This window comes from Oryx dammah, unplaced genomic scaffold, assembly GCF_014754425.2.
Source record: "Oryx dammah isolate SB20612 unplaced genomic scaffold, SCBI_Odam_1.1 HiC_scaffold_25, whole genome shotgun sequence".
In the NCBI taxonomy this organism is placed as follows: domain Eukaryota; kingdom Metazoa; phylum Chordata; class Mammalia; order Artiodactyla; family Bovidae; genus Oryx; species Oryx dammah.
Genome location: NW_024070209.1, coordinates 2,873,505 through 2,898,532, shown reverse-complemented (window position 1 = coordinate 2,898,532; position 25,028 = coordinate 2,873,505). Strand labels below are relative to the sequence as shown.

The 25,028-nt window shown below is 50.3% G+C and overlaps 1 protein-coding gene across 1 annotated transcript in view; it reads left to right on the top strand.

The window, feature by feature from the left end:
* FAM178B (family with sequence similarity 178 member B) overlaps positions 1–25,028 on the top strand; it is a 101,804-nt gene that overhangs the window by 24,010 nt on the left and 52,766 nt on the right. The window contains exons 8-9 of the mRNA XM_040224797.1: positions 21,017–21,131; positions 22,303–22,314. Of these exons, the coding sequence (XP_040080731.1) occupies positions 21,017–21,131; positions 22,303–22,314 (127 nt within the window). The remainder of the gene's footprint in view (positions 1–21,016; positions 21,132–22,302; positions 22,315–25,028) is intronic.

Genomic DNA, 25,028 nt, shown 5'->3' with positions numbered 1-25,028 from the left:
TTGTCGGGAGGGTGGGGCCAGGAACAGCTTCCTGGGTCCCACTCTCAGCTCAGCTTGGAGGGCCCTCCACTGCAGAGCAGTTCTCCTGGCATCGTGTGTAAGGGGTGGGGTGGGGATGTCTTTTTCCCCTCCCCTTGGAATAGAGACTGGCCCCCAGAATGCCATGCCCAAGGTCAAGATCTTGATTGATTTGGGCAAAGGTCTGGTTCACAAAAATACTGAAAACAGGGACTGGAGCAGTCATCAGCACCCCCGCCACGCCCTCCCCTCACCCCCACCCCCGAGCGTGTTCACAGCAGCGAACTCCCCAGGTGGCGCCAGTGGTAAAGAACCCACCTGCCAATGCAGGAGACATAAGAGGCACAGGCTTGAACCCTGGGTCAGGAAGATCCCCTGGAGGAGGGCACGGCCACTCACTCCAGTGTTCTTGCCTGGAGAATCCCATGGACAGAGGGTCCTGGTGGGCTACAGTCCACGGGGTCGCAGAGGCGGACACGACTGAGGTGACTGAGCGTGCACGCCCGCGTGCACGTTCACAGCAGCATTACTCACCATAGCCCAACGGAGGAAGTGACCCAAAGCCCAAATGTCCACATGCGTGCATAAGCGAAATGTGGCCTATACATGCAGCAGAGTATTAATCAGCCTTAAAAAGGAAGGAGATTCTGTCACATGCTATGACATGGATGAACCTGGAGGACATTATGCTAAGTGAGATAAAGCAGTCACACACAAATATTGTAGGGTTTCTCTGATGTGAAGTACCTAGAGGAGTCACATTCATAGAGACAGAAGACAGAACAGTGGTTGCCGGAGCCTCGGGGAGAGAGACTGGAAGGGTTAGTGTTTCCTGGGTATGGAATTTCAGTTTGAGAGGATGAGAAAGTTCTGCAAATGGGTAGTGCTGAAGGCTGCAGAGCAATGGGAATGTACTTAACACTACTGAACTGTGTACTTGAGAATGCTTAAGATGGTAGTTTTTATATTACCTGTTTTTTACATAATTTTGAAAAACAAAAGGCCAATTACAGAGTCAAGAGTCAGGTGCCAGGAGAGAATCTACCAAGAGCTGGAACTGAAAATCAACTGCCAGTTCAGGAAGCATTCATACAGTTAAATTAGACCCAGGCTTGATGCAAAGGGAAATTGTGCTTCTCAGAGGCGTCAGCACCTTGAGGTGCTCTGAGGGTCCCTGTCCCCTGTGAGGGAGCTGCCCTCCGGGGTCTTCGGATCTGTGGTGGGGATGTGAGCTTTCAAGTTGCCTAGCCTTTCTCTTGTAAAACAGAGGGGATTTGTGTGTGTGTGTGTGTGTAAATTTCCACTTTTTCCTGGAATTTGTGGTTGACCAGAAGTTCTTCCCAGATTATCCTGGGAAAGGTCTTGTACAATTGCCTTCATGCCCGCATGCTTCCTGAGTAAGGGACAAGTCCAGGCCTCTGGCAGGACCTGGGATCCAGGCTTCAGAGGTGACTGTCATGGGTGTGCCCCAGGTGACTAGGGCTGAGCGCTGAGAGCCCAGAATTCGCTAGACTGTTGGAATAGGGTGGGAATCGTCTTCCCAGATTAAGAAGCAACACACATCACCTGATGAACTTGGAGAGTGGGATATTCTGGAACACTGACATTCTTAATGGTAGGAGTGTTTATTCATTTATTCAGCAAACAGACCTTGAGTGCCTCCCATATATATTCAGGGACTTCACCAGAGAGCAGGAGATACAGGGATGGGTAAGGCATGGTTCCTGCCCTCAGAGGGCTGACAGTCAAGTGGGAGGGGATTAAGTGTCCAATTACAATAGGAGACAGAAAGGAGGGAGAGATTGAACTGCCCCAAAATTACTTCTAGCTGGATGGGGTTGGAGTGGAGGAGGCGCAAATCGGGAAGTGCTTTGTAGAAGAGGGAGCAGTTGATGGATCCATCTCTCAACAGATGTGTGGGCAGGGATTGGAAACTTTGTTGCAGTGGGGACCAAGTGAGATCAGTAACTAGAGAGCCTCTGCCCTCTCTAAAGAGGCTGGCAGGTACCATATTGCCAGATCTCTCCATTTTCAAGAGAAGCTGTGTCTTCGTTGGGATGTGCTCAGACTATGTAACAGGTGGCCAGTTAAGAGCAGTTTATCATCTCACATGACAGGAAATCCAGAACCAGGTTGTTTCATAGTATGTTCAACAGATTTATCCTCTCAGGGCTCTGGCTTAGCTTGCGACCGCTTCTCACCACTCCCCCTCAAGGTTGCAAAATAGTTGTTACTGCTCCAAGCATCATCATGTTCTCACAAGACAACAGTATTCAAGGCAGAAAGGACAAGAGTGAAGGATAAGAGGTCATAGCTTCTTGTACTTTTTTCTCTCTTTTTGTCAGGACATTGTTTCCATTCTGTTTCATTACACAGATCGGATCACAGGCTTCAGAGGACCCTTTTCCTGTATTCTAACTACCAACACTCTCTGAACATGGACTAGGTCTGAAGAATTTTCAGCCTTGTGAATCCTACACCTCGAGGGTAGAATACAGCAGATTGACTTTTTTCCAGCCTCCTTGCAAATATTTGAATTTTTAGTTTTGGAATTTCCATTTAGTTCTTTGTTGTTTCTTTTTTAACAGTTTATGTTTCTCTGCTGGGGTTTCTTATTTGTTCATTCAATATGAGCATATTTTCATTTACCACCTTGAGCATACTTCTAACAGCTGCTTTAAAATCTTTGTCTGCAGTTCTGACAGCTGAAGCATCTAATTCATTACATGGAAAATTAAACATGGAAGTGAGTGTTTACTGAGAATGAGTTCGAGAAATCGTACTGGATAAATATTAAACCCTGGGAGTCTCAGGGCCTTTTGCGCTCAATCTCTTTATAGGATATTTTTCAGAACTGTTCATGTTCACCTGCTGACTGCAGCTTGGCTTCCCTGCCTAGCCTAGAACACTCACAGGGCCATGCAGGTGAGGTGTCCTGGAGCTTAAGCTTCATGAACTTTAAGGTCAGTTGATTTCTGACATATAATAAAACTGTTTTCTGCTAATACAGCCAGAGCCTTTTGCTGTTGCTGTGACTCAGAGCTCCAGTAGCCACCCTCAGACATTATCTACAAACATAAATGGCATGACGTGGTTCCTCCACTGGGGGTGGACCCACTTTCCCTGAGCAGACACAGGGTGAAACCAGAGTTCCCTTTCTAGGGAAGAAGGGAAGCCTGGCTCTTGGATTGACAGCCAACAGAATCTATTGTAGCCAGAATACGTGTTTATGCACAGTCTCCTGGTGGTAACGAATTCAGTTAAAAAAATGAAACCCAGAAAATCCCCATTGTGAGCCCATCTGCAGACTATATTCGACTGAAGGTGGAACCTAGTTCTACTGTTTGCAGCCCTGGGCATAGCCCAGGCTGAGGAGAGATGCAGGGCAAGCCGGGAGCAGCAGCCATGAAGACGGGGAAGTGGGGAGAGTGGGCAGAGTAGGAGAGAAGACTGGAGATTTGGGGCCATCTCTTGGAGGACAGTGGGGGCTGTTACAGGCATCCTGAAGCTTTATTAACATTTGGCAAGACCAGGACAGATGGTTGTTGCCGTTGTTGTTATTTAGATACAGTTCATGTGCCATATAATTCACCCTTCTAAAGTGTATGATTCAGTATGATTCAGAGTTGTTCACCACCACTGTCTAATTCCGGAACACTTTCATCACCCCCAGGAGACACCTCATATATCAGCAGTCACCCCCCACTCCCCTGCAGCCCCTAATGTGTTCTGTCCAGACGGGCTTGCTTATCCCAGACACTTCATGTACATGAAATGACATAATATCGGACCTTTTGTGCCTGCTTCTTTTACTTGGCATGATGTTTTCAAGGTTCATGCATGTTGTAGCATGTAGTAGTACTTTATCCCTTTTATAGATGAATAATATTCCATTTTATGGATATACCGCATTTTATCCATTCATCAGTTGATGGACTGTTGGGTTATTTCCACTTTGAGGCCATTGTGAATAACGCTCCTGTGACGGGTAAAGAGTCTGCCTGCAATGCAGGAGACACAGGAGATGCAGTTTGATCCCTAGGTCGGGAAGATCCCCTGAAGGAGGAAATGGCAACCCACTCCAGTATTCTTGCCTGAAAAATCTCGTGGACAGAGGAGCCTAGCAGGCTACAGCCCATGGGATCGCGGAGGGTCGGACACAACGTGAACATTCCCACACAAGTGTATGGGGACATATGTTTTTAGTTCTTCCCAGCATATGCTTAATAGTGGAATTGCTGGCTAATAGGGTGACTCTGTTCAACTTTTTGAAGGACTGCAAAACTGTTTTCCTAACGGGCTGCGTCATTTTACTTTCCGACCAGAAATGTGTGAGGGTTCTAATTCCTTCACATCCTTGCCCACATCCGTTATGTCCATCCGTTGATAGGAGTCACCCTAGTGGGTATGAAGTGATGCCTCACTGTGGTTTGGGCTTGCTTTTCTCCAATGACTAAGGATGTGGAGCACCTGTTGTGCTTGTTGGCCATCCATGTATCTTCTTAGAGGAGGTGTCTATTCAGCTGCTTCACTCGTTTTTTTATTGGATTGTTGGTATTTCTCTGTTGAGTTGCAGGAGTTATTTATATACACTGGATACTAGACACCTCCCTGATAGCTCAGCTGGTGAAAGAATACTCCTGCAGTGCGGGAGACCTGGGTTCACTTCCTGGGTTGGGAAGATCCCCTGGAGAAAGGAAAGGCAACCCACTCCAGAATTCTGGCCTGGAGAATTCCATGGACTGTATAGTCCATAGAGTTGCAAAGAGTCGGACGTGACTGAGCAACTTTGACTTTCACTTACAAGATATGTGATTTGCAAATATTTTCCCCCATCTTGTGGGTTACCTTTTCACTGTTTTGGTGGTGTCCTTTGATGCACAAAAGTTTTTAATTTTGATAAAATCTGATTTAGCTGTTTTCTGTTGTTGCCTATGCTTTTGATGTCAAGATACCATTGCTTTATCTAAGTCATGAAGGTGTCCTCTTACGTTTTACTCTGAGAATTCCATAGCTGTAGCCTTTCCATTTAGGCCTTTGATCCATTTTGAGTTGATTTTTGTATACAGTGTGAGATAGGGGTCCAGCTTCAGTCTTTTTCATGTGGAGATGCTCTTGTCCCAGGATCATTTATTGAAAGACTGTGCCTTCCCACAGTGAGTTATCTGGCACCTTTGTTGCAAATCAGTAAATCAGTTGACCATGGATATGAGAGTCTATTTCTGGACTCTCAGGTCTAGTCCACTGATATATATATATATAATTTGTCCTAATGCCAGTGCCACAAATTCTTGATTATCATCAGTTCAGTCGCTCAGTCATGTCTGACTCTTTGTGACCCCATGGACTGCAGCACACCAGACTTCCCTGTCCATCACCAACTCCTGGAGCTTGCTCAAACTCATGTCCATTGAGTCGGTGATGTCATCCAACCACCTCATCCTCTGTCGTCCCCTTCTCCTCCTTCATAGTTGTAGTCAGTTTTGAAATTGAGAAGTGTGACTTCTCCAACTTCACTCTTTTCAAAATCATTTTAGCTATTCTGGGTCACTTGTATTTCCATATTAATTTTAGGATTGGCTAATCAACCAGAAAATTTGGAAAACTCAGCAGTGGCCACAGGACTGGAAAAGGTCAGTTTTCATTCCAATCCCAAAGGAAAGTAATGTCAAAGAACGCTCAAACTATCACACAATTGCACTCATTTCACACGCTAGTAAAGTAATGCTCAAAATTCTCCAAGCCAGGCTTCAGCAATACGTGAACCGTTAACTTCCAGATGTTCAAGCTGGTTTTAGAAAAGACAGAGGAACCAGAGATCAAATTGCCAACATCTGCTGGATCATTGAGAAAGGAAGAGAGTTCCAGAAAAACATCTGTTTCTGCTTTATTGACTATGCCAAAGCCTTTGACTGTGTGGATCACAATAAACTATGGAAAATTCTGAAAGAGATGGGAATACCAGACCACCTGACCTGTCTCTTGAGAAACCTATGTGCAGGTCAGGAAGAAACAGTCAGAACTGGACATGGAACAACAGACTGGTTCCAAATAGGAGAAGGAGTATGTCAAGGCTGTATATTGTTACCCTGCTTATTTAACTTATATACCGAGTACATCATGAGAAATGCTGGGCTGGAAGAAGCACAAGCTGGAATCAAGATTGCTGGGAGAAATATCAATAACCTCTGATATGCAGATGACACCACCCTTACGGCAGAAAGTGAAGAGGAACTAAAAAGCCTCTTGATGAAAGTGAAAGAGGAGGTAAAAAAGTTGGCATAAAGCTCAACATTCAGAAAACGAAGATCACGGCATCTGGTCCCATCACTTAATGGGAAATAGATGGGGAGACAGTGTCAGGTTTTATTTTGGGGGGCTCCAGGATCACTGCAGATGGTGATTGCAGCCATGAAATTAAAAGACGCTTACTCCTTGGAAGGAAAGTTATAACCAACCTAGATAGCTTATTGAAAAAGAGAGATGTTACTTTGCCAACAAAGGTCCGTCTAGTCAAGGCTATGGTTTTTCCTGTGGTCATGAATGGATGTGAGAGTTGGACTGTGAAGAAAGCCGAGCGCCAAAGGATTGATGCTTTTGAACTGTGGTTTTGGAGAAGACTCTTGAGAGTCCCTTGGACTGCAAGGATATCCAACCAGTCCATCCTAAAGGAGACCAGTCCTGGGTGTTCATTGGAAGGACTGATGCTGAAGCTGAAACTCCAGTACTTTGGCCACCTCATGTGAAGACTTGACTCACTGGAAAAGACTCTGATGCTGGGAGGGATTGGGGGCAGGAGGAGAAGGGGTCAACAGAGGATGAGATGGCTGGTTGGCATCACCAACTTGATGCACATAAGTTTGGGTGAACCCCGGGAGTTGGTGATGGACAGGGAGGCCTGGCGTGCTGAGATTCATGGGGTTACAAAGAGTCGGACACGACTGAGCGACTGAACTGAACTGAACTGAGCCAACCTCTGCCAAAAGTGACAGCTGGGTTTTCCATAGTGATTCTGTTGAATCTGTAAATGACTTTGAGAGTTATTACCATCTTAATAATATTGAGTCTTCTAATCTATGAACATGGGCTATCTCTCCATTTCTTTAGATCTTTCATTTCTTTTTAAGAATGTGTTGTAGTTTTTGGTATACAAGTCTTGCACTTCTTTTTGTTAAATTTATTCCTACTGTTTTCTTCTTTTTGATATTATCATAAGTGGGACTTTTTTCTTCATTTTCTTTTCAGATCATTCCTTCCTAGTGTGTAGAAATACAACAGAGTATTTCTGTACTGACCTTATATCCTGCAACCTTGCTGAACTTGTTTATTAACACTAACAGTTTTTTTTTTATAATGGCAGACTTTGATTTTGAAAGCAAACATGTTCTTGTGCAACTAATTGCTTGTGAGAAATGACCTCATGTTTCTGTAACAAACATGCTTCAGCCGTGCCCGTGTAGGACTGGCCAGTGACCCAGGGCAAATCACGCTGAGTAGGCAGCAGTGCCTGGAGAAGAGGAGCTCCTTCAGTGAGATCAAAACACTGGACAAGAAGTAAAACACGTGTAGCTTCTCTCCCATTAGTTTTCAAGATGGTGTGGTTCATTCTGACCTATTCATTCCATTCCCTGCCAGCTTCTATGATGGCTGTGTAGGAGGGAGAGAATATATCAGAATAAAGCGACCCTGGCCAGGACATTCTCTGGATATTTTTTTAAGTGGGTGTGACATTTAGCTTTCAGAAGAAATTTGTTTTGTTTTCATGAGCAGTGTCTTTGCAAGCTGTGTCCTGCTTCCCTTGATCACCGCTTTTTCCCTCTGTCCCCAGAGCTCCAGGATCATAGGCACTGGAACTTTGGGGCTCTCTTGGACTCGCCCCATTTTGGGGATGACTTTTTTCTGTCATTGCTTGCATCCTCTCTCCTTCCTCCTTTTCAACCCTCCTTCCTTCCTGCCTCCCAGATAATATCTACAGGATTACTTCTTATAAGAAAAATAACAGGGACTTCCCTGGTGGTCCAGCGGCTAAGACTCCACAGCACTTCCAATACAGGGGGCCCTGGGTTCAATCCCTGGTCGAGTAACTAGATCTCACATGCCCCAACTAAGAGTTTGCACGCCGCCACTCAAGATCTCAAATGCCCTAATGAAGATCAGAAGACTCTGAGTGCTGTAACTAGGATCCAGCCCAGCTAAATAAATGATTTTTAAGAAAAGAGAAGAATGCCAAAAGATGACCAGTGATCTCAGTAGCCACGGAACCTGTTTTTATTTTCTCAGAAGTGCTCTATGCGTCAAGCGTAGAACATTCAAATAGGACAAGAGAAAGGTATTTGAAAAGTGAACGCCAGCTCTCCACCCATTCCCCACAGCCCGCTCCTCTCCTCATAATCAACAGCTTCTTGTAACGATTTTCAGGAGCAGAATTAATGCCCAGTCCACTTAGTGTGTGTTCTTGTATTTACAGGTTTATTTACACCATCTTTCTTCTGTCACGTTGACATTTACCTGCAGTTGCCTCCCGTGGAGAGTTACTCTTGTAAGAGTTTCCCCGCTCTCTCCCGGATGTCAGGAGAGGCCACAGGCCACACGGCACAAGTCAGGCAGGGTTTTCTCCAGAGTGGAGGGAGATGAAACAGCGCCCCCCCCACCCCACCCCTGGGTGTGAAAAGAAAACATTAACACTTATATTTACATTTTAACTCATCTTTTTAAAGTTTTGTTGAGGCATAATTGACATACCTTAACCTGTATGCATTCAGCGTGTGCCACTTAACGCACAAAACACAAACATAGGCCCATAAAACCCTCACCACGGTCAAAATGTCTGTTGTCCCGGGCCCTTAAGCTTTCTGGTGCCTCTTTGTCATTAATCCATTCCTATCCCCTTTTATACCTAGGAAGCGATCAATCTACTTTCTGTCACTCCAGATTAGCTTGCATTTCCTACGCCTGCATGCGTGCTAAGTCGCTTCTGTCATGTCTGACTCTCTGCACCCATGGACCATAGTCCGCAAGGCTCCTCTGTCCGTGGGATTCTCCAGGCATTTTCTATAGTTTTATATAAACGGGACCATGCAGTAGGTACTCTTTTTTTAGGTCTTGCTTCTTTCAATTACTTTGAAATGCACCAACACCGTTGTGTGTATCAGTAGTTTATTCCAGTCAACAGCTTCATGGTGTTCCTTTGTGGGGCAGCACCACAGCGTGTTCGTCCAGTCACCTCTTAGTGGACATTTCGGTTGCTTTCAGTTTGGGAGCTTTTAAAGTCGACAGAAGCGTTCTTGTGTAAGTCTTTGTGTGGGCCCGTAGGGTAAACGTGTGTGCGTGAGTAGGCTGGGCCCTACGGGAGGCGTGTGTTTAAGCCGCCCCGTTTTTCTCTAAAGCTGTTGTGCAGTTTCCCCCTAGCCGTGCCCCCTTGCTCCACGTCTTCCCCACCACTCGGTTAGCGCAGTCCTTTTAAGCGGTATGCGGTGGCAGCTCTGATGACCCTAGCATTGCTTCAGTTGCCCTCTGAATGCTTCTTCGGGCTCCCCTTGCTATATCCTTCTTCGGGCCTTGGGTGGGGAAACCCGTGCAGCAGGTCCTGGCTGCCTCCAGATCCAGGCCGAATTTGGCGATCAGGCGCCAGGTCCTCACCTGAGCGGCAGGTGCCGAGCACTGAGCGTTCTCCTCAGCGTGAGTAGTGCCGCGTGGAGAAGATACTCGAGAGTCCCCTGGGCTGCAAGGAGCTGAAAGCAGTGCGTCCTGAAGGAAACCAGCCCTGAACACTGACAGGGAGGACTGAGGCCGGCGCCGAAGCTCCACTACTCTGGCCACCTAATGCGAAGAGCCAGCTCACTGGGAAAGACCCTGATGCTGGGAAAGATTGAAGGCAGGAGGAGAAGAGGACAACAGAGGATGAGATGGTTGCATAGCATCACCGACGCAATGAACATGAATTTGAGCAAGTTCCAGGAGATAGTAAAGGACAGGGAAGCCTGGCATGCCGCAGTCCATGGGGTCGCAAAGAGTCAGCTACAACTTAGTGACTGAATAAGTAATTACATATATGAAGCACCTGGTGTACAGTGGACATTCAGAATGATAGCTAATATCAAAACAAAATATAGGAAGTTCCCTGACCATCCAGTGGTTGAGACTCCAAGCTGCCAATGCAGGGGTTCAGTCCGTGGTGAGGAACTAAGATCCCACATGCCGTGCAGCACAGCCAAAATAGAAAAAAATTTAATGTATTTCTTTATGAATCAGAGATCATTAGATAGACCTCAGGAACTAAGCAGCACGAATATTCTAAATACTCTCTGTACTTCCTCTTAATTTCTGCAGTTCTTTGTTTTGGCCATTTATCTCTCACCCTATTCTCAGATGGCTGGATTTTGTTTTTCTTTTCTCTGCTTTCTCACATTTTTAAGCAGTCAGAAACTTCTTAGTCTACAGATCCGATTGACACTGTCTGCTCTTTGCTGCCTTATGATTAGTTGCCCTTACTTCACCTGCTCTGCCTGCCACGGTGGGCTGGGCAGTCTCCGGGTGTGGGGCTGGTGGGGGTGGGGGGGTGGGAAGCAGTCCATTCAGGGCCTCCTGGAGCTGAGTGGAGGCCCAGCCTGTGGACAGCTGCCCCTTGGGGCTCCCCACAGCCTTGTTACTCGTGGATCACACACACACACACACACACACACGGAGCACTTTTGTACTGGGTCCAGGGCCCGCTCTGCGTTGCTATGTGGGTGCCATTTACTCCTGAACTTCTCAGAGCAGCTGCCCCCTTCCCGGGCCCAGAGAGACAGGCCAGGATCCAGTTCTTTTTTAAAGACTTTTTTTTTTATGTGGACCATTTTTTTTTAAGTTTTATTCAATTTGTTACAATACTGCTTCTGTTTTAGGATTTGGTTTCCTAGCCAGGAGGCACCTGTGATCTTAGCTCACTGACCAGGGATTGAACCCACACCTCCTTGTATTCGAAGGTGAAGTCTTAACCACTTGGCCACCAGGGAAGGCCCTAGGGATCCAGTTCTGTGGGCCCAGCTGCACTTGAGCTCCATCCTAACCCTGATGGTGCTGCAAAAGTGTCATGTAGACCCAAATGGGCAGGAAGACACTTTGAGGACCACCCAGGAGATCCGCCCCCCACTCCCCGGCTCCCTTGAAACTGTCATTGGCTCAGCACAGCCTCTCCAGAGTCTCCAGTTGGAATGCAACAATAATAGTAATTCAGCTTCATAACTGAGCCTTGTTTTTGAAACACATTATTGTCTGTTGTGATGATAAATGTGATTTCATTAAGAATAAGAGCTAACTTTTCTAGAGAGCTCATGCCAGCCCCTGAGTCCTGGGCTCTGCCTGTCTCCTTCAGTCACCACAACCATCCAACAAGTAGATCATGTCATTTTCCCATTTTACAGGTAGTCAGGGGGCTGAAAGGGGCTTCCTGGGGTCACAGACGGTAAAGAATCTTTCCGCAATGCGGGAGACCCAGGTTCGATCCCTGGGTCAGGAGGATCCCCTGGAGAAGGGATTGGCACCTCACTCCAGTATTCTTACCTGGAGAACTCCATGGACAGGGGAGCCTGGCGAGCTGCAGTCCATGGGGTCACAGAGTCAGACTCGACTGAGTGACTAACACTTCACTTTCCGGGGGCTGGAAAGACTGAGCTTCACAGTCTTTGTATGAAGTGCAGTCTCCTATGTGGTGAGCCTGACCCCTGATCCAGCTCATTTTATCTTTTTCTCTCACTGTCTGTGCTCCAGCCTCACTGCCCTTTTTTCTCCCCATTTGTGCTCCTGCTACAGGGCCTTGGCGCATGTCAGTTTCTCCGCCCAGACCTCTCTTCCCACCTCCCAGCAGTTCCCTGGCTTTTGCCTTTCTCACTCCCTCTCTCTGACACTGCCTCCTCAGGGCAGTCTGTGCTGCCCCCGCCCCCACCTCCCTTCCTCTACTCTCACGCTCCTTGCCTGGTCTTTGTGGCTCTGCTCATAGCTGATGTGTGGGTTGTTGGATTCATATCATTTCTCCCAGTGGGCTGTGAGCCGCAGAGCTCAGGGACCACGGCTTCGCTTGTTTTTGTCTTAGCCTTCGCTTGCATTCCTGGCAGGTCCGAGAGCCGAGCGCACAGCAGGACGTGGACTAGACCCACTGAATGAGTGGGTGCGTCTCAGGGAGCATGTGCGTTGCCCACAGCAGACATCTGCACCCCCTCCCACCAGCTCCTCTCATCCTGTGTGGTCAGTGGTTGGAGAGCTGCCGATCTGCCCCTGCAAGGTCGGGACACGGGGTCTGCTGGCCCCGTGGAGACCGGATTGCATGTGCGCTCCACCCTCACTCAGCAGCACCTTCCTGGTCGATTCTGACCCACTACCTGTACAGCCGGCTCACAGAGGCCGTGTCAGGAGCTGCTGGGCTCAGCTGGTTTTGCTCCCAGAACACACGTAGAGCAGTACCTGGCACAGGATCTTTTCAGCTCGCAGGTGGCTGTAAGGCACAGCCAGGCTGAGAAGGTGCCGGTTGGGAGGACTTTGGCCAAGTGTGCAAGCCTGTTGATGGAGCAGAGAGGCCACACATCAGAGGGTCTCATCCTGCTGCATTAGCTGCTGTGACTCTCAACCCACCTTTTTTAAATGAAGGGGATAGACTCAGATGACTTACGTGTGGTGAGCACATCTGAACGTCTGGCTCCAGACCCTGATCGGAGGATGTCAGCAGCTCCCCCAGGACTCAGCTTCTGGCTGCTGCAGTTCTTAGCTGTGTCTGAGCTTTACAAAGTATGGGGCCGGGGTTCCATCCTCCAGTACTGGTCTGGATGCAGCCTGGGCGCAGGTACCTTAAAACCTCCCTAGATGGTGCCACAGGCAGCTGGCTTGGGTACAAAGATGGGAGCCCTGGGTGTGATGTGGAGCTGGGGCTGCCTTCCCTTGATTCCTCCCCTGCCCCGCCCACACCATCTGCCGGAGCAGGTGAGGATGGGCCCCACGGTGCCACGGCTCTTCTTAACTCGGTGGTTCCTGAACTTGGCTGGTATTAGAATCACTTGGGAATTCTTAAAAATTCTACCGCCCAAGCCACACCCATGCTAATTAAACCACAGTCACTGGGGTGGGACACAGGCAGCAGCAACTTTTGAAGCTGCTCCCTGATTCCAAACTCTGCAGACAAGTCTGGGAAGCACTGTATTAGGTTCCCAGCGGGGCCTCAATCCAGAACATCAGATCATCGGGCTCTACTGCTCAAGGTACTCTGTGGGGAGACCTTTTCCTCTCTTGGTTTTGTTTTTTTAGAGTTCTTTGTTTTGTTTATTTTTTTTAGAGTAGTTGTCATTTAGTTGTTAAGTCACATCCAGCTCTTTTGCAGCCCCATGGACTGTAGCCCGCCAGGCTCCTCTGTCCATGGGACTTTCCAGGCAAGAATACTGGATTGTGTTGCCATGCCCTCCTTCAGGAGATCTTCCTGACCCAGGGATCAAACCCACATTTCCTGCATTGTAGGCAGATTGTTTACCACTGAGCCCCCTGGGAAGCCCTAAGAGTAGTTTTCAGTTCAGTTCAGTTCAGCCGCTCAGTCGTGTCCGACTCTTTGCAACCCCATGAATCGCAGCACACCAGGCCTCCCTGTTCATCACCATCTCCCGGAGTTCACTCAGACTCACATACATCGAATCGGTGATGCCATCCAGCCATCTCATCCTCAGTCGTCCCCTTCTCCTCCTCCTCCCAATCCCTCCCAGCATCAGAGTCTTTTCCAATGAGTCAACTCTTCTCATGAGGTGGCCAAAGTACTGGAGTTTCAGCTTTAGCATCATTCCTTCCAAAGAAATCCCAGGGCTGATCTCCTTCAGAATGGACTGGTTGGATCTCCTTGTAGTCCAAGGGACTCTCAAGAGTCTTCTCCAACACCACAGTTCAAATGCATCAATTCTTCGGCGCTCAGCCTTCTTCACAGTCCAACTCACATCCATACATGACCACAGGAAAAACCATAGCCTTGACTAGACAGACCTTAGTCGGCAAAGCAATGTCTCTGCTTTGGAATATACTATCTAGGTTGGTCATAACTTTTCTTCCAAGGAGGAAGTGTCTTTAAATTTCATGGCTGCAGTCACCATCTGCAGTGATTTTGGAGCCCCAAAAATAAAGTCTGACACTGTTTCTACTGTTTCCCCATCTATTTCCCATGAAGTGATGGGACTGGATGCCATGATCTTCGTTTTCTGAATGTTGAGCTTTAAGCCAACTTTTTCGCTCTCCTCTTTCACTTTCATCAAGAGGCTTTTTAGCTCCTCTTCACTTTCTGCCATAAGGGTGGTGTCATCTGCATATCTGAGGTTATTGATATTTCTCCTGGCAATCTTGATTCCAGCTTGTGTTTCTTCCAGTCCAGCATTTCTCATGATCTACTCTGCATAGAAGTTAAACAAGCAGGGTGACAATATACAGCCTTGACGTACTCCTTTTCCTATTTGGAACCAGTCTGTTGTTCCATGTCCAGAGTAGTTTTAGGCTTACAGAAAAATTGATGGGAAAGTACAGAGTTCCCCTCTATTCCCCCACCCCAGTTTCTTTTAGTGACATCTTGCATTCGTGCAGTATAATTTGATCCATTAGTGATCCATTGTTATTATTTTTAATAAATGAGAGAACTTAAAAATTTTATTTATTTATTTATTTGGCTCAGTAGGCTTCCCTGGTGGCTCAGACGGTAAAGAATCTGCTTGCATTGAGATCATGGAGTCTTAGCCGCTGGACCACCAGGGAAGTCTCTGCTACTGCTAAGTCACTTCAGTCGTATCCGACTCTGTGTGACCCCATAGATGGCAGCCCACCAGGCTCCCCCGTCCCCGGGATTCTCCAGGCAAGAACACTGGAGTGGGTTGCCATTTCCTTCTCCAGTGCATGTAGTAAGGATCAAATCTCACTGAGGGAAGTCTCTACTGAGCCATTATTATTAACAGAAATTCATTGTTTAAGGTTCGCACTCTGTTGTACAGTTTATGGCATGTGTTCATCATTACCATGTCTCTATCAGTCGTGTCCGACTCCATGCAGCCCCATGGGCTGTAGCCCGCCAGGCTCCTCTGTCCATGGGATTCTCCAGGCAAGAATACTGGAGTGGGGTGCCGTATCCTTCTCCAGGGGGTCTTCCTGACCCAGGGGTCAGTCAAGCCCGTGTCTCTTGCATTGTCAGGTGGGTTCTTTACCACTAGCACCATCATATAGATTAGTTTCACTCTAAAAATCCTCTGTGCTCCTCCCTCCCGACCCCTGGCAACCCCTGATCTTTCTACCATCTCTATAGTTTGCCTTTTGCAGAATATCATATAGTTGGAATCATACAGCATGTAGCCTTTTCAGACTGGCTTCTTTCTCGTAACAATATCCATTTGACTTTTTCCCGTGTCTTTTCATAGCTTGATTATTTATTTCTTTATTGCTCAATGGGTTTCCATTGTCTGCATGTAGTTTATTTGCCTATTGAAGGACATTTTGGTGGCTTTGGTGTGTCATAACTTTTGACAGTTATGAATAAAGCTGCAGCTCTATTCACGTTCAGTTTCTAAGTTCATCTGGATAAATAGCAAGAAGCACGGTTGCTGAGTGGTATGGTAAGAGTATGTTTCATTTTGTAAGAAACTGCCAGGCTGTCCTCCGAATTGGCCTTACCATCTTGTGTTCCTGTCGGCAGTGACTGAGAGTTCCCATTGCTCCGCATGCTCACCAGCATTTGGTGTCTTCTTCGTTTCATTCTAGATCTCAGGACCATTCCCAAAATAGCAGGCTCAGGAATCCAAAGGTAGAGAGACTGGTGGGCCATGCGTTCAAGGATGTTACTAGGAAGCTCTTTGTTTGAGTCTGAATCCGTCTCAAATTCTTGCTTTTGAAACTTAAGAGGGCAGTTTGCAGGTGCCTTCCTGACTCACACTGAGGGGCCCTGGCATCCTTACAGACAATCCAGGGATGCATACTGAAGTGGCAAAGGGAGGAAGTGGTTGCCTGGAGGTGAGATGCAATGGCTGGCCTCTGGCAGCCATCCTGGGCCACCAGGTGGTCACGGGAAGAGGCACCTGCAGAGGACGACAGAGCAGCAAAGCCATCAACGATCCCACGCATCAGTCAGGGTCCTGCACAGGGTGGCCCACCCACCTCCAAACTTCTCTTCCATCACAAAGAAATGAAACTCTAGTTTTGTTAAGCCCAGGTGGGTTTTTGTTTTGTTTTGGAGCTCTTTGTTATTTGCAGCTGAAGCTAATTCTAGCAGATACCAGGGGTTCAGTGGTTTGGCACAAAGCAGGTCTGTCTTACACACGGACCTGGGAGGCTCGATAGTGTTAGATGACGGTGACAGTGGTGTGAGTTACAGAGGGCAGCAGGGAGGAGAGGTGGCCCGGGGACAGCCTCACGCGCCCCACACACACCCTCAGCTCGTGGATCAGTGGACCAGGAGCTGACCGAGCCCTGTGTGTGTGTGTGTGTGTTGTGAGATGTGTGTGTGAGTAAGTGGTGTGTATACATGTGTGTGGAGATGTGTGAGTGGTGTGGTTGGGGGGGTTGTATGTGTGATAAGTGAATAAATGGGTATAAGTAAATAGATGTGGGGGGGATGTGCGTGTGTGGGGTGTGTGTGTGGTGAGTGGACACAGGGATGTATATGATGGAGATTGTGTGAGTGGTGTGGTGTGTGGGATATGTGTGGTGAGTGGATGGATGAGTGTATGTGTGTGGGGGGTGGGGATGTGTGTGAGTGGTGTCTGTGCAGTATGTGGTGTGTGTGTGGATGGGTATATGTGTGTGTGGTGGGGTGTGTGTGAGTGGTGTGTGTCTATGCAGTATGTGGTGAGTGGATGGATGTGTGTGTGTGTGTGTGTGTGTGTGTGTGTGTGTGTGTGTGGAGGGGCAGGCGCAGGCTGTGTTACATGCAGGGAGGCCCTGGGGGAGAGGGCCTGAGCCCCAGGGGCACGGTAAGAATTGGGAAGGTGAAGGGGCTGGCCGTAAGGGTTGCAGAGCGCAGGAGGAGCAGGAAGGAGACCAGAGCAGAGCAGGTCTGGAGGGGAGGCAGGGGTGTGAGAGCCAGAACAGCAGCAGTGTGTGGCCTGGGTCTGGGTGGGCTTCCCGAGGCCATGGGGCGTGGTCCTCTGTGCTGAGCCCTGAGGGCAATGAAATGCTCGTGATTGTGAAATGTGGACTTGATGGGATTTTGTGTTTCTACCACAAACATGGCAGATTCCTCTGATAACATCCCCTTTGTTCTTTGCCCTGGCCCCACGGGAGACAGGCCTGTCCCCTCCCCTCCCACGTCTCCGTCCCCGCCTCGCCCTAACCCTGACCCACCCCTGGGCCTCGCACCAGCTCCAGCACCACGGGCTGCTGGCTGGACCCAGGGTCTGCAGGGCTCTTTCTCCTGACCATTACCTCACTCTGCATAACGCTGACCTTCCACCCTCACCTTCCACGCCATTTACACCTCCTGGTGTGGCGTGCTTCGCTTCCACGCACGTGGTTTGTTTCCTCATCAAACCTTCAGCTCCACGAGACCAGAACTTCAGTCACTTGGTCAGAACTTCAGTCACTTGGTGTTCACTTACTGTTTGTTGACTAAATAACATTTTTTTTTTTTTTTAGCTGCACCGAGTCTTAGTTGTGGCTCCTAGGATCTTTGGTCTTTGTTGCTGCATGCGGGGTCTTTAGTTGCCACACGTGAACTCAATAGTTGCAACATGTGGGATCCAGTTCCCTGACCAGGGATTGAACCTGGCCCCCCTGCATGGGGAGTTCAGAGTCTCAGACACTGGACCTCCAGGGAAGTCCTCTGAATAACAGTTTTATGTGACTAAGGCTAGAGCTGAATGGCTAAAGCCCATGATACAGAGCAAGTTTAAATTTAAATACAAAAGTGCTGAGGGAAGCTAAGTAATCCGAGTTGGGAGGATGAAGAAGAGTAAGGTTTTAAGCCTCCCTTTCCCTGGTGGCAAATCAGTAAAAGAATCCGCCTGCAGTGCAGGAGATGTGAGTTCGATCCCTGGGTGGGGAAGATCCCCTGGAGGAGGAAAGGGCAACCCACTCCAGTATTCTTGCCTGGAGAATCCCATAGACAGAAGAGGCTGGCGGGGTGCAGTCAGACACGACTTCACGACTCAGTGACTAAACAACAATAAAAAAAAAATGTCATGAGTCCCATGCTCAGGTGTGTGATGGGTCAGTAGCTCACATTCCTTTGGGAATCAGCACTCCCATTTAAGGCTGATGGGGGCTCCCCTGCTGTGTGGTCTCCGTGTCCAAAAATCAGGACCCCCATCAGATGATGTCACTTGGGTCTCTCCACGGCAACACTCGAGTGCAAGTTAGCAGGTTGATTTGGGGGCGGGGCGGGGAGGGGCATGAACAAGGACAGATGTCTGCAGACCCAGCTCCCCTGAGGCTCCCAGCTCCTGGCAGGTGTCAGGAAGGGGCGAGGAAGCCCCCACAGAGGGGCTGGAACTGGGAGGGCTGAGGGGCTTGTGGGGATGTGCGTGGTTTCCCCATTGTGCACAGACGGAGCCAGCAGAAGGGTGGCTGCATGAAGTCAAGAGGCTGCTGAGGCGCAGATGGAAAAGTCGCTTTTATTTCCGGCCTGTGCCTCTTTTCCCCGCCCCCGCCCAAGCCTCCGCTCTGTCCCAGGAGAGCTTTCAGACTCAGCCTCTCAGCGAGCCCAGATGCGCTGGCTGTTGGGGCTGGCATTGGAATCAGCTCAGGGCCCTGGTGCTCCCCCGGGGGATCACCTCAGATGACCGCGCTGTGGGCGTACAGAAACCAAGTTCTCGAGACTTTTCTTCTGTGTCAGCTCTCCAGAAAACCCTCACTGGGGACGCACAGTGCTCGGGAAAAGCTGAGTGCCTGGCCTACTTACAGGCAGCGTTAATTATGGGCTCCCGGGGGCCTGTTGTCACTTAACCAGCTTCCCGGGCTGTCAGTTTGATGGGACTGGTTTATCCCAGGGCCACCCAGACCCCTTTCTCTGGAACTTCTCCTGACCCCTCAGCCCCCAGGGGAGCGGGGGTGTGCAATAAATGGCCGGGCAGGAACACGGAGAGGGGTGAGGCCTGACTGGGCCCCAGGCCAGCGAGGTCTGCGATGCTGTCAAGGGCTTTTCAGGAGCAGAGGCACCTGTGGGGGCCGCCATGGGGAGGAGGCTTGGAGGCTGCAGGGGCAGGACGCTACCGCCCAGCCGGGCCTCCCTGGGACCTCGCCCTCAGCCGATTCTCCTGCCACACTGTCCTCCCCTTCCTGGCAAGGTCACTGGCTTCCCACACAGCGCCCCCTCCCACCCACTTCCCCAGTTCGGCTCTGCTCGGGCAAACAGCCCTCTCTCATTGTGTTTCGCAGCCTTCATTCTTCTCAGCTCGTTTGCGACTTGGGCAAGGGGTATTATTACCGTTCTCTGACTTGTTAAGTTGCCCAAGAGGGAAAAAAACAAGAATGTTTTTCCTTCTCCCAGAGTCTCATTACCTGTTGGGTGAGCCTCAACCGATATACGTTTCCAGAGAGAGACACTCAATGCCACCATCCCCGGAGGCACGTCCCTGGCTGGGACTCAGACCCTCAGCTGGCCGCCGCGCGGGACTGTGGCCAAGACATCTCAGTGCCCCGTTTCTGGCTAGACACGCCCACGCTCTTTCATGCTCTCTGCCACTTCCGTCCCTTGGCTAGGCATGGGCTTCGTTTCCTATTACCTGTGCCGTCTGCCCCCTGCCCCAGCCCCCAGTTAAGTCTCTCTAGCCTGAGCAAGTGCCCCACCTTTCACCAGCTCTGGGTTTTACGGCAACATACTCTTTTGTATTGATTTATCCACCTGGCTTCTCTGCCTCCTAGACCACAAGCTCCCTGAGGTCAAGGGATCTACTGGGTCACCTTTTAGTCTTCGGCAGCTGGCATGGTTCCTACACACGGTGGGGTCCATCAAGGGGTGCCCTTAGGACGGAAGGCTCACCCTGTGGGATGGTGAAGGTTCAAGCTGGCACTGCTCTTGGTTCTGCATTCCTGCAGCTCACCCTCCATCAGACCCTTCGTTTGTGTTCCCAAACATTGTCAGCCTGTCCTGTGACTTGTTACCAGTCTCCCTCTTAGTCGTCTGCTGCTTGGTCAGGATGCATTCATTCATTTCATCATCTATCCATCCTTCCATCCATCCAGCTTCCTCCACACACTGGCCACTCTGAGTGTGCAGGGAGGAACAGCATGGACCTGGCCCCTGTCCTCACGGGATTTACATTCTAATGGGGAGACACAGACGAGCCCTGAGCAGATCAGCAAATAAGATGATGTGGACGAGGGAGAGAGAGGGGCCAGCGTAGGGCTGGGGCTGCCGAGGTGCAGCCAGCTTGGGAAGCACACTCCACCTCGTTGTCTTCTGCTTCTCTGTTCTCCTAGTTCGGAAAATATCCTTAAACAGTCTGAAGGAGGAAAGGCCCTCCATTCCATAAGGTTTTTCCCCTTTGTTGAGAAGGTCAGATGATCGCTCCTGTCCTGTTAAGATAGAATTGTCCTCAAAGCTTGAGCTTGCTGACAAAATGCCTCCAGGACTGTGGGGAGGCCCTCTAGCAGGATCAGTGGACCTGGGAACGCCCAGACGTTGCCCCAAGGATGCTATTGAGAGTCCGTAGTAGGTGCCAATCTGGACTCGGGCCTCGGTGGCGGAGAGTGCAGGGCTGGGGAGCCGCGTGTCTCCTGTCTTGTGGTTTGGAGGCCTCTGGTTGGGGACTCAGCGCCTGGCTTAGCTCGGGGCAGCTGATGGAGTGGTGAGAGCACTGTCCTCCCCAGGCCCGGACGTCAAGGTGGCCGTGGCTTGAAGACAGGAGAATGAGCGTCCAGGTTCCCAGAGCACCTGCGAGTGTCTGAAACCTCTGGAGGCTTCACCCTCCAGGAAACACCTGTGCTGCCCAGGAGTGAGGCTGGTCCCTGTGGCCCCGCCGTGGGCCCAGTGCAGCCCGTCCTGTTCTGCCCCCTAACCCCCCCACCTTCTTTGGTCTGACAGATGGGGACACAAACCTGTGGTGTCCCTCACTGCAAGAGGTCTCGGCCACGTTCCACAGCCTCGGAGCCCACAGCCCTGCTCTGCAGCCCCTGGGGCCCATACAGCACACTGGGAGGTGAGTACGCCCCTCCCTGGTGCCCTTGCTCACACGGCCACGGCCACTGAAAGCAGTTCAAACCTATCTAATCGTGTCCATTAAATATGTGCAGTACCAATTACACCTCAGGAAAAATGTAAACACATATATATAAATAACCCAAAAAGGAGACTCTTCTAAACATATTGGGTTGGCCAAAAAGTTCATTGGTGTTTTTGTGTCACATCTTAGGGAAAAACCTGAATGAACTTATCAGCCAACTGAATAGATACATCCGCCTAATGCTCAGTCGCGTCCTACTCTTTTGTGACCCCGCAGACTATAGCCCACTAGGCTCCTCTGTCCATGGGATTCTCCAGGCAAGAATACTGGAGTGGGTTGCCATTTCCTTCTCCAGGGGATGTTCCTGACCCAGGGATCAAACCGTGTCTCTTGCACTGGCAGGTGGCTTCTTTACCACTGCGCCACCTGGGAAGCCCACATATTCTTGCTTGGAAACACTAAAATACTTCCTCTTCCATAAATGTAATACACCTGGCCGGTCACTGTACAAAACTCCATTGTCATCATTGTTGGTGATAACGGGAGCTCAACGAGCATTTTACTAGTTAGAGAAAGGAGAGATTTCTTCTGATGATTATTGGAAATTATGAGCATTTTTTTTGAAGTTAAAAAGTCACCAGACTGGTGATTGCAGACTCCACCCCAAAGAGTGAAGCCCAGAGTCTGAGGGGCCGCAGTGAACTGTGCATCACACCACGGGTGATCGGCGTGAGTCCCCACGCTCACAGCGCAAGGCAACGAAGGGAAGAGCCAGGCATGGCCGGGTCTTAGTGCCCTGGAGACTGATGTTTGCTCCTGCCCCTTCCTGACTCAGAGCGCTTGCTGCCCCTCCTCTTGCAAGATGTGTCCCAGTCCGTTTGATCTGTCTCCAAGCCCCTCCTGACACATTACCTAATATCAACTCGTGGCCAGCCAGGCACACGTTTGTGTGGAAAGTCTCAGTGCCCCATTTTGTGTTGTTGCAGCCCCCGTTGTGCACTGAGTTCGGACTGGGTGGGACAGGGATGCTAATTGGTGCAATACAGAAACGACTCTTGTCAGATGGATGGCGGGCTAGATCTGGGTTGTAAAAGCAAACTTTTGTTGAGGCTTCTCTGAGTAGTCGGTTTGAGACATGACTGTTTAGGGGGCTTCCCAGGTGATGCTAGTGGTAGAGAACCCACCTGCCAGTGCAGGAGACACAGGAGGTGCCAGTTCGATCCCTGGGTCAGGAAGATCCTCTGGAGGAGAGCATGGCAACCCACTCCACTGTTCTGCCTGGAGAATCCCATGGACAGAGGAGCCTGGTGGGCTGCAGTCCATAGGGTCGCAGAGAGCCGGACACAACTGAAGTGATTTAGCACACACCCGTGCACGAGTGTTTAGGACCCTGGACAGGCCGAGCCCCCTCCCTCCTGCCACCTGGCTGTTCTGACACCACGTCCGTGGTGGGCGGACCTCCCTCTAGGGTATGGCCGGAGCTTTCTCAAGAACCTGTTCCACCACTGTGTTTGGTAATTGTCTGCCAAGCCAAACCAGACCAAACCACCCTCGCTCTGCTATAAATACCCTGTGCTTGTGCCAGCCTGCCCTGCGCCTGCCCCTCCCCCTCCTTGGCATTTGTACCAGGTATAATAAGTCACTTGTCTCTTCCCCAACACGGAGCTTCAATTGAACCACCTTCTAGGAGGAATCAGGGAGAGAATTACACTCAGAAAAACAAATGTCCATGAAGGGGAGGCCCGGAGGGCCTGAGGATTCAGAGGAGCTATTTCTGACTGCTTGGAAAGTGGTGCACACCTGGTGTCCACTCGGAAAGTGGGAGATGGCACTGGAGGCTCTTAACCTCCCCATTTACTCTGCAAAGAGCCACACTCCCGTAACTTCCCCCTTCCCCAGGGGCAGGTGATCTGTAGAAGTGTGGCCATAAATTCACCATTTCAAATACTTGAGGGTGCTCATTTGAGTGGTAAAGCATCTGCCTGCAATGCAGGAGACTCAGGAGACCCGGGTTCATTCCCTGGGTTGGAAAGACCCCCTGGAGGAGGAAAGGGCAATCTGCTTCAGTATTCTTGCCTGGAGAATCCCATGGACAGAGGAGCCTGGCGGGCTACAGTCCATGGGTTGGCAAAGAATCGGACACAGCTGAGCAACTGAGCACGCTAGCACAAATACTTGAGAGCACAAACCCCAGCACGAAGGCTTCCAGCTTCTCAGCACCCTGTGGGAGCAAGGCAGAGCCCCATGGTCCTAGGGCAAGGCCCAGAGTGCCGCGGCCCCAGACTGCTGTTCTGACACCCCTGCCTCTTTCCTTGGGCCCCCCACCTTGGGATGGCTGCTGGCACACGCTCTCCACGGAGGATTCAAAACTGGCCCAGAGCATCTGGCCAATGGATTGCCCCTTTAAGATTGCCCCGTACAGATTGCAGCTCTATAAGAGGGGCTGGGACCACCCGCCAAGCCACTCAGTCTAGGGACATTCTTTTGGAAATATAGCCTCCTTTCAAGAAGCAAACAAGTCCAGGAGAGACCTCTCCCATGACCTCCCTGGGGTGGGGGATGGTGAAGTGCTGGCTTGCTTCTGTGTTTGGGAAACTCGGGGTGTCTCAGGGTGGGAAGACTCTTCTAGAGCTCTCAGGGAACATCAAGAAAGTTCTGGCATCTCCTCTACCAAGGTTGTGGCATCCTCCACAGCTCCATGGGCCGCAAGAGCGTCTTCAGGACAGGCTGCCCTCTCTCCACCGTCCTCGTCCTCAGAGGCTCGTCCCATGTCAGTTGGTTCCGCATCAGGTGCTTCTGTGTTGACCTCCAGGGATGTCCCCATCTAGGGCTCCTCTGAGGCACCCACATGCTGTCAGTGGCCGAGACTGGAAATGAGGGCACGTGTGGGCCCACGGCTTGGCCATCTCTCCAGTCGCTATGAGAAAGATAGGTCTCTCGCCAGCTGTTCCTAATCTCAGATTTCCTTGAAACTCATCACCATCTCATCGAATACTTCAAGATTTCCTTCCAGAAGGAAACAGCCCTGCTGCTGCCGGACCACGTGCATTGTCCGACGTCTGCCTTATTGCAAAGAGAGTTGCCCTCTGCCCTGTGATGAGCCTGGTGGGGGGAGACAGCCAGCCGAGAAGGAACCAGAGTGTGAACGCTGGCCGGGAAGCAGATGAGAGCCTGAGCATCCTCAGAGGGGACCAGTGCCACACTCAGCAAAACAGATTTTTCATCAGGTGTCCCCGGTCTCACCTGGAAAGAGAGGAAGTGGTGGCTGCCCTTCCCGGGCTGCTCCCTGATTGCAAAGCCCAGAGGAAGAGCCCTGGTCAGACCATAGGTGTGTGTGCATGGCTAGTTGTGTCCTGCTCTTTTGTGAGCTCCTTTGTCCATGGAGCTTTCCAGGCAGGAACACTGGAGTGGGTTGCCATTTGCTACTCCGGGGGATCCTGCCTACCCAGGGATGGAACTCCCGTCTCTTGTGTCTCCTGCGCTGGCAGGCAGAGGCTTTACCACTGCACCACCTGGGAAGCACAGGCCACAGGTCCAGCCCCTCAGGACCGGCAGCCCGCTGCTGTTGCCTGGTGCTGGTAGCCTTCACCCACTGGGTTTTCTGAGAGGGAGGCCTGGTTGCAGAGGCCAGTGGGCTAAGTAAATGACAGTCAGTCCATTGAAAGGGCATCCTGTCAAGTGTAGGGGCGGTAGTCTTGGGACAGAGTAATTGGATCCAGGTAAAAGTTGCTGCCCCTCCCTGCATTAGCTCAGCATCGATTCCTCTTCATTGCCTTGACCTTGGTCACTAGAGCCCAGCTGACAGCTCTGGTCTGGTTTAGCAGTGCCAGCCCGGGAGCATGCCCTGCCTGCGGGATGCCTTGTGGGCCCCGA